The sequence below is a fragment of the Equus przewalskii genome, chromosome 5 (assembly GCF_037783145.1).
Source record: "Equus przewalskii isolate Varuska chromosome 5, EquPr2, whole genome shotgun sequence".
In the NCBI taxonomy this organism is placed as follows: domain Eukaryota; kingdom Metazoa; phylum Chordata; class Mammalia; order Perissodactyla; family Equidae; genus Equus; species Equus przewalskii.
The window spans coordinates 6,328,487-6,342,859 of NC_091835.1; the positions used below are offsets into that span (position 1 = coordinate 6,328,487).

At 49.7% G+C, this 14,373-nt stretch overlaps 1 protein-coding gene across 4 annotated transcripts in view; it reads left to right on the top strand.

The window, feature by feature from the left end:
- Nucleotides 1–14,373, top strand: part of SMARCAL1 (SNF2 related chromatin remodeling annealing helicase 1) — a 54,175-nt gene that overhangs the window by 15,003 nt on the left and 24,799 nt on the right. For all 4 annotated transcript variants that reach the window (XM_008519911.2, XM_008519915.2, XM_008519913.2 and 1 more), the window contains exons 8-11: nucleotides 3,398–3,548; nucleotides 4,300–4,467; nucleotides 6,363–6,428; nucleotides 13,889–14,029. In XM_008519911.2, the coding sequence (XP_008518133.2) occupies nucleotides 3,398–3,548; nucleotides 4,300–4,467; nucleotides 6,363–6,428; nucleotides 13,889–14,029 (526 nt within the window). The remainder of the gene's footprint in view (nucleotides 1–3,397; nucleotides 3,549–4,299; nucleotides 4,468–6,362; nucleotides 6,429–13,888; nucleotides 14,030–14,373) is intronic.

Consider the following 14,373-nt stretch of genomic DNA (forward strand, 5'->3'; position numbering starts at 1 on the left):
TGATTTCAAATTCCACGAGTTAATCAGGACTCTGGATGGCAGATGTGCGGAAACCCATCTCCAACTAGTTTCAGAAAAGAGATTTCTCAGTGCATGTTGTAGAAACCCAGGGCTCTGAAGAGCTCATCAGGCCCTCTGTCCCTCTCTCAGCTCTGCTTTCTTCTTCCTTGGCATTGTTCTCAGATGGGCACCCCTCAGGTGTGTCAGCGAGGGCTGCCAGGGGCTTCGGCTTGCAGCCATTGGCTCAGCAACCCAGCAAAAACCCCTGTGCCTAGTGGTCTGACACTGACGTGCCTTTTACCTGGTGCCCACCCCAGGACTGGTCACTGTGGCCTGGGGGGCTCGGAAGTCTTCTTGGCCAGACCAGGTGATAGGCTCCTCCCTGGAGCCAGAGGGTAGGGCCTGCCCCACCCGAATTACTGCAACTGAGGGTGCGAGGTGGTGGTTCTCCAAAGGAATGGCAGGGTGCTCTTCGTACGGAAGGAAAAGAGATTAAGCCATGTCCTGCTCTGTCCTTTTTCCCAGAGTTTCTTGGGAGAAGCAAAATGACAGGTTCAAACTTGCCTTCTAGTGAAAATAGGGGAGGTCACAGAGGAAAGAGGAGGGTTGATAGTCCACCCAGAAATGCTAAGATCTAGACCTGTCAGTAGTCAGTGTGACCGGAGAAGGGTCCTGGCCGGGGGAGGAACCTAAGCTGTCAGTGGACCTGGCAGATGAGACAGCCCGCCTGCAGCCCGCTCGTCCGTTTTGGTTGAAGCTCGGCTATGTCTCGGGCAGGATGTCGCTCTGTGTGTGGTTTGGGCAGAGTCCCACCTTCCTGCGTTCCCAGGGTTCCAGCTCTGCCGGCCCCGTCTTCCTGTCCCTTCCAGCTTCCATCTCTGAGATGATGTGCTCTGCCGTGGCAGCCCTTCATCTGTCTCGAGGTTCTTTGGCCTTGTTTTACCTGGGCTCAGGGCGGTATTTCCCTTTGATCTTTCCTCCTCTGGCTCCTTCACTAATGCTGAGAGAGGGGCCACCCGCCCCACCCCCTGGGCAGCCCCTGCCTTCAGTGCCCAAGTTCTTGGCACCAGTAGAGATCCTTGGGCCCACGTGGTGTGTGCTGGCCTCGTACATGCAGCTCACCCCGACACCCTGAGGGGCTGTGTGTGTGAGGCCCCCCGGGGCCCCTGTGCATCAGCACCAGAGCAGGGCCAGCGGGTTCCACCTGTTCTCTCTGTGGCTCTGAAACTGCTAAAGGTACTTACAGTCTTTCTTCAAAACTTTCTGATTAAACCCAGATTTTAACTTTCATTCTCTGAAGAGGAGCGGTTTGGTATTGGGTAAAGGGGGCTGGCAATTCCATGGTTTTTTGGTTTTGTTTTGCTTTTTCTGTGAGAACTACAATGGAAAACTCCGTTATAGTTATGGAGTAAAATCTCTCATTCATTTATCAGCTTCCTCTGGTATCTAAAGGGTCCCTTTCAACAGATGAGCGAGTTGAGGCTCAGAAACACAGTCATCTGTCTGAAGTTGCTCAGCTTGCAAAAGTGGAGTTGGGGCTGAAATCCGTGTTTTCTGTTGATGGGTGCAGCGGATTTCTTGTTATACCAAACCAGCCTGCGGAGGATGGCGTTCAGCTCTGTGACTGTTTCTCTGTTGTCCAGGTGTTTGCTTTGTTCTCATTTTTGGCCACTTTGTTCCTTGGTTGGGCTACCTCAAGGCAGGGAAAAAGGAAAGACCGTGAAATTCAGGGGTCTATTCCGCTTGAGATTGACCAGCTGGGCTAAACCGTGGGCATTGTACATGGCGGCGCCGAGGCTCAAACAAAAGGCCCTCCGTGGTGTGTGGCTTGGGTGCCCAGTCTGCCCTGGCCACCGATTTGTAAATTGGAAAGTGAGATAAAAATAAATCTTTTCACGCTTGCCCTCCCCGCATCTGTCTGTGCTGTGGGGTGATCCCAGAAATGGCCGGGACAATTCAGTGGAGGTAGGTGTGCGAGAGGAGGCTGGGCCTGCTCGGGGAGGGGAGTTGGCACACCGCTGGGCCCTTGCTCCCCACTGAAGGAGTCTGAGGGATGCAGGCAGGGACGCCCCTCTCACAGAGTGGGCTGTTGTGGCTGCTAGGAGGGCAAGGAAGTGCCGTGACAGGACGCCTGTTGTCTCTGGGCCCAGGCACACCGGCCTCACGCCACCCACATGTTACCCACGGAGGTGCTGCTGCTCAGTTTTCCACCTTTGTTGAACTCTGGCTTTCCAAGGCCAGAAACACTATTTCCAGGCAATTCGGAGGGGCCATGTGCAGTGTAGGATTGTTGTCGGCCGTACCAGCTGATCAGAAGAGGTCATATTCTCTGTCTTTACTGTGTGAGAAAGAAAAAGAGCTAGTCACCTGGGTTGTTACCGGTCTCTGAGCAAACTGAGTGTTTCAGGATTCAGATGGAAGACGACGGGTCCGGAGCAGACCAGGCATCTGGCACTCGGAATCCTTTTAGCTTTTCACTGATGTGTCGTGTGACTCGAGCAGGTCATTTTACTGGTTGTGTCTTTGACTATTTTTCTCCTTTTTGTGGATAATAGTTATAAGAGGAACACCTGCCAGCCTTTAGGTGCTGCCAGGCTCCGTGTTAAGTGCCGTCTCGCTGACTCTGGTAACCCTCACAGCAGTCTCTGGGAGCTCCTGTGCTATTCCCATTAGGGCTGAGGTACGAGGAGGCTGTGTAATGGCGTAAAAGCTACAGCTGCTAATGGGGAACTGGGATTCCAGTTGGGGTCCGAAAGAGTGGAATAGGCCCTGTTCACAGACTGTTAGCAAGGGTTGTTACACCGAGGGCGCTGGGCCCCGGAGGCTGCTGGTTGATTAGACTCGCTGGGGCTCGTGCTCCCTCGTGACTCGCCCGTGCTGTCCTCTGGCCCTCTCCTCTCCTCCAGCATCTTCGCTCTTGGCTCTCTCCTCCCTTTGCCTGAGTACGGCGTCCTCTGAGCCTCAGACCCCGCCATCTCGTCTGCCTTCTAGGCAGACCCCTGCGTGAACATGTGTGCCCCTCCTGGCCCCTTAAGGGCCTCCTCTGTCCTCCTCTCACGTCCCCTGGGCCTTGCCTCATCGGGCTGAGGGCAACTCCTCTTATTGGAAACTTCCTCCCTCAGCTCCCACGACCTCATTATCTTCTAGAGCTTTTTCCTGCATTTTGACCATTTCACATTTTCCCTGTTTTGACTCTTTCGAAATTATTATTCTGCCCCCTCATTGGCTCCTGTCTTCCCTCTGTGGGGCAGGACTCTTCTTGCAAGCAGGGCCCACGCTGGTGAGCGCATCGCCCCCGCCGAGCGGTGTGTGTCACTCTCCGTGGTGGCGTAGTGGCAGGTAACTGACGCCCTTGGACACTGTGCTGTTCTGCCATCCTCACCTGGTCTGCTTTCAGTTTTGCTGTAGCAAAGGGAGGCCGCCTGTTGCTCGCCGACGACATGGGCCTGGGGAAGACCATCCAAGCCATCTGTGTCGCGGCCTTCTACCGGAAGGAGTGGCCACTTCTGGTGGTGGTGCCGTCCTCTGTGCGCTTCACCTGGGAGCAGGTCAGTCCTCTCCCTGCTGTGTTGGTGACCACGAAGGTTCTCCTGGGTGTTAGTGATGAAACGGCAGCCTGGGGGCAGGGCCTGGGGAGCTTAAAGATGGTTATTTTGTGTGTTTGATTCCCACAGCACCATCAGGAATTCTAAACTAGAGTTAGATGGTCAGAACCAGCCCTTCGATACCAGAAGAGGGTCAGCCCAGGCACGCCAGGGGGCCACCCGGATGCCAGCTGCTGACACGGAGGCACCTGCTGGCCTTCCGTTGGCTCCAGTGGCTTTGGGTAGAGATGGCAAGATTTCTGGAGAGAGCAGGTGGCTTTGTAGAAAATGCTGACGTAAATATTTTCATTGTCACCAGCGCCTTTGGTGTACCAGGCTCTGCTCAAAATTCCTTTATAAAAGTGCTCTTAAAAAGAGTCGCATTCTTTCCCGGCAGAAACTTGCCATCCAGTTAGAGATCACAGAGTTGAAGTCACAGACCCCACAAAGCGACTGCTCACAGGCACTTGCTTCCGAAGGCGGGAGGTGTCCTGTTGGTGGAGAGTGAAGGGCAGTGGGTGGAGGTGATCGCTGTTGGTGGGGACGAAGCTCCCAGCAGATGCAGGAGGACATGGAGGGAAGGAGGCCAAGCTTGTTTTTCAGGGCGCGTTCACGGTGCCCCACACTGAGAGGGTGCGGTTACGGGTGGCTGGGGCCACAGCTGGCAGCTGCGGGCTGGGTCATCATTTCGGTTTTGTTCTCCTGTCATCCCCAGGCCTTCCTTCAGTGGCTGCCGTCTCTGAGCCCAGACCACATCAATGTCGTGGTGACCGGCAAGGACCACCTGACGGCTGGTTTGGTCAACATTGTCAGTTTTGACCTTCTGAGCAAGTTGGAAAAACAGCTAAAACAGCTAAAAAGTCCTTTTAAAGTTGTCATCATTGTAAGTGACTTGGCAAAGTCTTTAAGTGCTTTCTCTCTCTGCACAGTTTGTTTTTAAAAACTCCAAGAACTGTCGGATCTTTACTCTCATGCAGCTTCCCTCGGCTTATAGGAGAATAGCAATCCCTGCCTTTATTCCTTGGGGAACCGACATTCATTCTTCTCAAGCAGCGGTTCTCAACCCTGGCTGTAGGTTAGAATCTCCTGGGGAGCTTTTTAAAAAATGTGATTGACTGTATCTGTGCCGGGGGTTTCTAGGCCATGCTAGAGGTCAGGTCATGCGATCATGGGTGGAGGTGAGCTTGTGGACTCTGGACCACCCAGGGTTCCAGAAACTGCAGCTGGGACAGCAACGCTGTGTGCCTTTGTCCAGTGCCCTCTTGTCAGAATGGCTCAGCCATACAGTTCAAATGGTCAATGTGGGAGCTCAGAGAGGGGAAGGGAAGGCAAAGGTGCAGGCCTCAGGTTCTCAGTACGTGAGAACCGTACTGTGTGCTTAGCATAAGAAAACTTAAATGTTTATATTTTTTCAAAGCTATACAGGTAATGAGTCCTTGAGGGAGTCATGTCTGGTTTGGCACAAGTTCATGTGTGGCTTTGAAAAATGTTAGCATCCATGTGACATGAAAATATTGAGAGAAGTATCCCAGGGTGATGGCAATGGTCCTGCTGTGTAGGGGGAGTCAGGCCCTCACTGCTTTCGTGTCCTGCTCTGTCAGGTACTTTACGTGTGGTTGTTAAGGCAGATAGTGTCCCCATTTCACAGCTGATGAGACTGACAATGAGAGAGGTTGCATAATTTGCCCGTGGGCCCACGGCTAGCAAGATGGAGAGTCAGTGATCAAAAGTGGGTGGCATCCAGCTTCAGAATTCATGTTTTTCTGTTTCTGGCTCAACACTGAACCTGCCATATGATTTTTGACAAGCCTCTTCCGCCACTGTTGGTTTTCTCTTCAGTTAAGAAAGAGCCCTGTCCCCTCTGACTTCAGACAGACGTTGCAGGAAGTAATAAAGTAACGGTTCTGAGGTGTCGCACTTCTTGGATGAGACTTCAGATACAAGGCTTGGCTTGTGGCTAGTTATAACAGTGGTTAGCTATAACAGTGGCTAGTTATAATCATGGTTAGTTATAACAGTGGCTAGTTATCATCGTGGTTAGTTATAACAGCGGTACATTTTTACCTGATGGTACTTTCCACTGATTCTCTCTATAAACCCCTTTTTCTTGCCTGTCATGCAGGCTCATCATGAGACAGGGCCACCAATGTCACACCCCAGCTTTCTGGGAATAGACCCTGTGACATTTGGGGGTCATCTCACACTCCCCTCCATTGTGCTTTTGAGGTCCTTTTTGGTTCACTGTAGCTGAAATGGAACAGGGGTTTCTCACAGATCATCTTAATCAGAGTCCGTGTTCTAAGCCTGGCAGTCGGTCCCTGAGCACAGGAGAATGTCCCCTTCCCTTCTCCAGGCTCCCACAGGACTTTGTCATGCCCAGCCCAGTGGCAGCTCCTGCAGCACAGTGACCAGCTGTCAGTGGGCACTGTCCTTCCTGCTGCAGGGCCCCAGGGCATGGCTGGCCCGGGGCCTCAGCCCGTGTTGGGCGCACAGCAGTCTTTAGTGTGCTTTGCTTAGTGCCGTGCGCCCGACAAAGCAGCCAGCGCCTATCTGCGGCTTGTTCAGCCTGCAAGGAGGGCGGCCAGGGAGTCACCACCCCACCTTATGAGTGGAGTTGCTTCACCGAAGCCTGGGCGCGCCCCCGGGCCCACAGCTTCCCCGGGGATGCATGTGCTGAGGGAGGACTCCTCGGTGCCCTGCCGGGCCTGGCTTCATGGGGGCCCTGCTCTGTCCACCCAGGGTCTGGCCTTGTTCACCGACATGACTGTTTCTTTTCAGGATGAGTCTCACTTCCTCAAAAACAGTAAGACCGCCCGCTGTCGCGCAGCCACTCCCCTCCTCAAGGTGAGTCCTGCTGGGAGCCTACGCCCACTCGGCGCTGAGCCCGCACAGGGTTCCGCTCAGGCTGGCCAGGGCTCCCAGGACAGCAAGGCCTACAAGGCCAGGGCTAAGGGCTCTGGGCGTGGACGTGACTTAGCATTGACCTCAGGCATCTCTGCTAGGGCTTCGGTCCAGATTCATTTTCCTTCCTAACATCCTGCTAAGGAGCTCGTGGTCAGTGCAGTCGTCTTTGTCTCTCCAAGATGAAGACCTGTCGAAGGTCACGGCCGAGTCAGGCCTGCCCTCCCGCTCGTCCTCGGCTCCTCCTGGCCGAGGCAGAGGGAGAGCTGCCAGCCGTGAGCTGCTTGGGAGGAACGGCCTGTCTTCTAGGTCACTTGCGGGCACAAAGCTCTTGTGGTGCTGGGAACCAGGCGATGAGCTGTACAGACTTAGAACCAGGCCGGGGGGGATGGGCAGGAGGCGCCGGCGTGGCTGAGCTGGGCCTGCGGGCTGGGCTGGTTGAGCCCCGGCTTCAGAGCAGGCAGGGGGCCACACAGCACAGCTGCAAACCTTCATCGGAAAGTGTTCTGCTCTGACCAGCGGTCTAAGCTTACTCCCTGTTTCATCTCGCTCACACCTGTGTCTGTGTTCTGTGTCCCAGTCCCCCTGCCCCTGAGAGAGGGAAGGCCCCCAAATTCCCTGCCATCTTCTTATAGTGGACGTCTCCTAGTATTGAGGAAAAACGGAATAATTAGAAGAGTAGCTTTTTCTCTCATAACAAGGGAGAAGTCTCATAAGCGACTTTGGGGCACTCTCCTTCGGTTTGTGTAGACTGACCGAATAAAAGTATGTGGTCGTCTTGCGCTCTATTAAGGCAGCCTTGGTGTTGCACCAGCATCTTAAAATGGCAGCTTTTATTGCTTAAAAGAACCCTTAAGTTGTACCTAAACTAGGGGGACAAATGTGCTAAGTATTGGTGAAGCGTATTAGCTTTTGAAAATTAACTTAATTTTTCCAACTCCCCACAAAACACTTACAAGCGTCTACTCATTTCAAGTTTTGTTTTGTTTTAGAAGTAACAGAATATGACACGTCTTCCAAAGCAGGGTTATGTCATACGCACCACACTTAGAAATGAAAGTCCTTTACTTAAAAAGCTTGATCTTCTGCTCACTTTACCGATAAATATTTATAGGTCGAGAGCCACTTAGGGACACTCGTAAATCAGATTATTTTCCCCAGAGTGGTGACCCTTCTTTTGGGAAGCTTTAATATGTTTTCTTTTGAAAAATATTAGTAGGCCTTAGTACTGTGGTTCCAATATTACAGCCATAACTAAAATTAAATCTGCACCTCTGATTGTTTAGACGGAAGAAACTGCACAATAGATAGATCCTATCATTAAAGGCATAATAGGAAGGCTTCTTAGCAGCCGTCTTATTAACGCCGTCCCCGCCTGGTCGGGCAAGCTAGACCACATATTGGTTTCTGAAGTACGTGCTTCTGAGCCAGACCTTTTAAAGCAGCGTTCACATCTTTGATATCTTGGCTGTATTTCAAAATGGCCCATTTCAAACAAATCTTTTAACTGTTAACTAGTGTGTATTACTCTGCATTTGCTGTAGAACCTGGATAAATTGACATTTGAAAATAGGACCCTTGGACATAGGCTGCTGTTTATGAAGGTGTCTTGAAGACGCTCTCTTCCATAACCTTGACTTCACATGATGCAGGACTGAATGGAGGTGGGGACGAGGCATTCTGTGTTGTTCTGTTAACCAAACCTTTCATCTCTGCTGTCTTTTCATCTAGGTTGGAGTTCCTCAAACTTGGCAGTGTTGACATTTGGGGCCGGATGATTCTTTGTCATGTAGAGCTGTCCTGTGCATTGTAGGATGTTTAGCAGCATCCCTGGCCTCCACCCACTAAATGCCAGTAGTACCCTTCAGTTGTGACAACCAAAATTGTCTCCAGATATTGCCAGATGTCCCCCAGGGGCAAATCGCTCCTCCCCGTCTCTGTTGAGAACCACTGATTTAAGTAGTCTAAGGAAATGAGTGTAAATATTTTGGGGATAAGAGGAGAGTTGGGAAGAAGTAAAATATGCCTTTGAAAAGCCATAAAAGGGCCTGATTTAATACCACTTCATTGTTCTTCCAACTCATACGTCTCTTAGAACTATATTCTGATGATTAAGGTTTCAAGATCTTTTCAGCGAATGTGCATGGTGAGGTCATTAGGTTATATCTTCCAGTCTGAGCTAGCAGGGCCAGATCGTGTCCAGGATATGTGGGTTTCCTAACTGGTGACAGCAGCCGTGTGCAGAGGACATGTTGCTTAGGTTGTCAGAAACTGGTGTCATCCCCTGGGAAATGTGACATCTTTCTTCCCCCACATCACTGTTTGCCTTGGCTACTAAGCAAGGTGGTTCTGTTTTATACATAAATGTGTGAAAGAAGACACAACAGAAAGCTATAAAGAACAAAATTAAAGTTACCTTTCATCCCTGCAGGAGAGAAAGCCACTGTTAACAGTCTGGTTGTTTTTCTAACACATCAGTTGTAGGGCAGGGTCATGGTTTTCATGGCTCTGGAGCATGCTGTTGTACGGATGCATCATCTCCTAATTTAACCCTTAGTGTTGGGCACTGTTTTGCTGTTATAAATACTTCTGCAAATGAACATCATCCATATATTTGTAGCTTGCATACTTTGTCCTATTAGACAGATTCCTACACTTAGAATTGCTGGGTCCTAATTTTACCTTCTGATAGATGCCCCTGAAGTCCAGTCTGGCCAGGCGTAACCATCTTCACTCCCACTTAGCTCGCATCACGCGGTCCTCCTCCGCACGACTGCAGCCCTGAAGGTCATCAGTCTCTTCCCTTTGGAGCAGTGAGCTGCATTTGGGTTTTCTTTCTGATGGTTTATTTACAGTGCTTTTGATTGTTAAACCAGTGTTATAACATTATTAACAGAATAGATTGTTTCTTCAGAGTGAAAAAGAATCCCACCATCCTCTCCTAATAAATAACTTTCCTTTTTGTGTGAGTAGAGTGCTTTTTATATCTCTACTGATTGGCTAGCCGAGGTGAAAATAGTGGTCTAAAATATACAAGCTTTTTCGTTTTCCTTTTTCATTAAAGTAGTTTAAGTAAATGATGTACTCAAATAGTACGAAAGGGTGTACAGTGAAAAATAACTCATTCTCCCACCTCTGGATCCCCAGTCCCTTGATCTCTCTTCCGAAAAGAGGCCTGGTTACCAGATTTTCAGGTTCACTTCTGAAAATTATTCTGTGCCCATGAAAGCATGTGCACGTGGTCTGTTTCTTCCTCAGAGTTCTCTCTAACTACTAGTTCACACCTACCTCCTTTCCTTAATAGCGTATCCTGGGCACCATTCCACCTCATTCCAGGTGACTCGGCGGCATTCTTATAAATAGTATTCTCTGGTATACATCTATTGTAATATGTATCATCTGTTCCCTTGTGATAGATTGGTAACCAGGCTCTGGCTGTTATGTACAGTACTGGAATGGCCATCTTTTCATGTGATCTACAAGCAGGAGTAGAAAACCCAGTGCCTCTGCGTCTGGAGGGGAAAACCCAGTCCCTCTGCATCGAGAGGAGAAAACCCAGTCCTCTGCATCGAGAGGAGCAAACCCAGTCCCTCTGCATCGAGAGGAGCAAACCCAGTCCTTCTGCATCCAGAGGAGCAAACCCAGTGCCTCTGCATCTGGAAGAAGTGGCTCTGCCTCTCTCAGGCCAGACGGCAGAGTGCTATCAGCTGGGGCGTCTGCTCTGCCCACAGAGTCAGGCTACTGGAGGAGTCCCGTGTGGTCCAGCCATTCTGGTGAATTTTTCTCAATTTCATCACAGAATCAGCCGAAAAAGAAATTATAAGAGTCTAATGCTTAATTTAAAATAGACTATTTCCCCCAGAGAACAAACTCCTCTGTATTATTTAATTTTAGCATATGTGCTATGTTAATATTACCTATACACAGATGTTTTGAATACCTTGAAGGTCAAAATGGTGTAATGCTGATCAGCTGTAATTATACCATTTGATGTATTCTGGTAACATTTTGGTAGTTTTGACCCAGTACCCCTGTAGCCGTGGTCTCCATTCTGTTTGTTCTTACCCCATTCTAGTTGCCTAGCGTGGCATCAGAACTTCACTCGTATCAGAGCAGCGATACTTACTGAAAGCACTGTGGTTATCCTGCAAATCAGCTTAGTACAGGCAGGCCCTCCAGACTTGTGGCTGGAGCTGTGTCTCTCTTTGGAAAAAGGTTGGAAGCTAGAAGGGACCATTATTTTGTGAAATGTGCTGACCAAACCAGAGACTCAGAAAAGCCATCTACTGGGTATCACTGAGCGAGAGGTGACCCTCTGCTGATCCTTGGGGCGGCTCTGGTCAACAGGGGTCATAATTATCTGTTTGTCCTGGTTTGCTCTTGTCCTGGGGAGCAGAGTCAGGAGCAGTGTGAAGAGTGGAACCTCAGATCTTCTCCCCAAGCTCCAGTCACTGGATTCTCCTCAACTTTGAGTTTTCCCTCTTGTTCTCAGGCTTGCGAGACTACGGGTGTGACTCTGGTTGCTTCTTGCATAATCGCTGTGATCCTGCATTTGTTCTTGATCTGTGTACTTTTGGTCACTTGTCCCCAAACTATGTTTGCCACTGTCCTTATTTTTGGAAATTCTATAGTGACTTCTGAACTAATTAAAACATATCTCCAGTGTCCCTGTCACATCAGGGCTAATGCGTATTAGGACACTTGGGCAGTATGGGCTTGACCTTCTCTTTGATGTCATCTTCCTCCTCATGTCCTATTTCTAAATCGTAGGGTACTTTGCTTGTAGCTGAAGCTTTATTTAGAGTATCATTGGGAATAATATTGGGTGTAAGAATGGGACTAAGCTTTGGGGACCACGACGTTTTTCCTAGGCTGGGGTCATGGTGAAATACATTAAAGCCAATCAGAGTAATTCAGTAAAGCAAGTTATTGGTTCAGTTGGAGAAAAAGAGGTAATGACGGAGAGCAACGAGGAATTCCCCCTGCTGCTGCTTATGGACCTTAAGACAATTTCAGCTCTTTTCTCTACAACAGAACATTCTCTTGGCTCATATTTTAAAATCCATGTGTAGGTTATCTACTTTGAATTACTCGATTGAATTCTCCTTGGCAAATCGTATATACCAACTTGTCGTGCTGTCAGCCTGCAGGGCTCCCCCACCGTGACCCATGAGGAAATTAAACCTGTCGTCAAAGGTCATCTGCCTGCAGCTGCGTCTGCTCGTGGGAATCACATGATTTCTCTCTGACACCAGATAGAAGTAATTTTTTACCTTGTTTCATTGTAGGTTTCTGGGGTGCTGCTTTCTTTTAACTAGAGGAGTTAATTATAAAGTGTTCAATTTAGTGTTGATTTATGTAGTTTTCTGCATTTGTATTTTCCCAGAGTGGAAGTTCTCAGAAGTGGAGGGTGACACATAAGTCATTGCAGCTGGGCATGATTAAAGGCCTTGTGGGTGACAGTGATGACAATGCAGACGTGTAGGGGCTGAGCAGGGAGCAGGCTCCATCATTCCATAACAGATGAGATGCTATTCTGGTTGCTTTCAAAGCTGGCCTTTTTCTTTTTCTGTAATGCCCCCTCTGCTTTTAACACCCACAAACGTCCATTGTCAACAGGTCCATCACCCACCAGTCTGGGCAGGGAGATGGGAGGTCTGACTCAGTATTGACTCTGTCCTATAAACAGGTGGCAGAGAAGCCTGGAGTGAATTTCCATGCCGTGACCTGTGGGCTGCCATCCAGGCTCTACCCCCAGGCAATAGCGGTGACCGTGTGGGGAGTGGGTTTGGGATAATGTGCCGATTTCCCCTTATTGATAAGACTTTTTCATTTTCCCCGGTTCATTGAAATGGTCTGGAGCCAAGGCAAGGGATGCTGCAGACGTCGTTCAAGAAGCTCATTGTTATGTTAATGAGTCTGCATTAAACCGTGCAGGACGGGTAATTGAGCTGTGAAAGATCATAGCTGGAGAAACCCGTAGCCCTCCTGTCATAATGGAATTAGGTATTGGCAGTTGCTGAGAGGGCGGAGTGCATCTTGAGGATTGTGTATATTGTATATTTATAAAGAATCGTTTTCTTTCCCTCTGTTGCACCTTTATTTATTTATTTTTATGGGGCACTGTATCCATTTGGAAACCTGATTTCCTCCCCTCGGTGATTCACTGCATGTGATTGCCTTGTACTACTGTCATTAACTCAAGGTTACAGTGGTTGACAAGCTCTTTCTAGACGGCTGTGCTCCATGGTGGGGTCCCTTCCCAGAGCTGAAATGAAGTTTACCTCCAGTAATCTTTGGCCATTCCATGTTCTAACACAACAGGAAGTGTCTCCTTTTTTCTCACCCTTTTTTCCATCTGAATAAGAGGTAGGATATTGAGTCTGATTTCCTTGGGTCAGGGTAATGAGCAACGTGGAATGCATCATTGGAATTGACTAACTATTTCTATCCTGCCGACTGCCGAGCAGGCTGCTGCAGACCAAGGCTGAGTTTAGGGTAAATGGATCTGGGTCCCCCATTTTAAAGTCCTTCTTGGTTGCAAAATGAGCTTGAGTCGGGATCTCTCCTCTCAAAGCATTGTGAAGCTGAATTAGTGACGGCCTTTGTTTTCCCCTCTAAAGAAAATCAAACAGCTTTTACACTTGTACACAGGCCTCCCCTGACTTCCTCCCGGGAGTGAGAAAGGGCTGCTCCTGGTGTCATTATCTGATCCTGAGTTCAACTGACATGTGAAAAATCCATTCTGGAAGAAGTTCAGACCCATTGCTCTCTCTCATACTTCCACTTCCTCTTCCAATGCTGGATTCTTTGAGCTTATTCCATGTTCTCTAGGACACTAATTGTCTTCCTTCTGAATGTTTTTCAGCATACAGAGAGTAGTCACTGATTACCTACTTCGTCCCAGGTGCTGTGCTACAGAAAGTGGAGACTGGTCCTTGGTGTCCAGGAGCTTTCAGTCTAGTGAGGGAGACAGACGAGGTAGAACTTAGCGTACTGTGCTAGGTGCCAGTACAGAGATGGGCAGAGAGTGCGACAAAGGCAGCTTAGGAGGTGACATCCAGCTGCTTACAGGGGTCCCGCCGTGAGGTCCTCAGAACATGTGCACTCTTTTTCTCTGGTCATAGAACCTTTGCTGAGAGTTCCCAGGCTGTGGGCCACACAGAGCTCTGCAGTGAGGCCAGTCTGCGGTGCCTTAGGAATCTAGATCTGCTTGGTTCCGAGATGGGGAAACTGGAGAACTGCCAGCAGTCGGAGTGTCCAGGACGCGACAGGCATTCGTGCTGGCTCCTGGGGCACTTTGCTGTTCCTGGGGGTGTCCAGCTCCTGTCTCCTTGGGACATTTGGGATGTTCCCTGTGTGCTCCTCTGTATTCTCAGCACCTCTGGCTGTTTGTTTTCTAGGTGGCCAACCGGGTGATCTTACTGTCGGGCACGCCAGCCATGTCCCGGCCTGCAGAGCTCTACACACAGATCCTTGCGGTCAAGCCAACTTTCTTCCCTCAGTTTCATGCCTTTGGACTTCGCTACTGTGACGCCAAGCGGGTATTTATCCCCTTTCCTTCCCAGCGCCCCCATCTCTCTCCCTTCCCCGGCCTTCCTGCTCCCTCTCTTCAGCCCTGGTATGATCAGAAGAGCACTGGCCAGGGAGCTGGACCAAGATTGTATTCTGCTTTACCCCTGACACTAACCTTGGAGTGACCTCAAGGGGACGATGAGAACAGCCCCTCCCAATTTTAATGCTTGTGGTGATTCCAGGTTGGTGTTTCGCAATAAAGGGACCAGTGGCTAATGCGTCGGTGTGTGGAGCTCTGAGAACCAACAGCTCTAGCCCAAGAGAAGGGCCCTGAGGGGAGCTAGCGGCGAGGCCGAGGCCCACAGCACAGGGA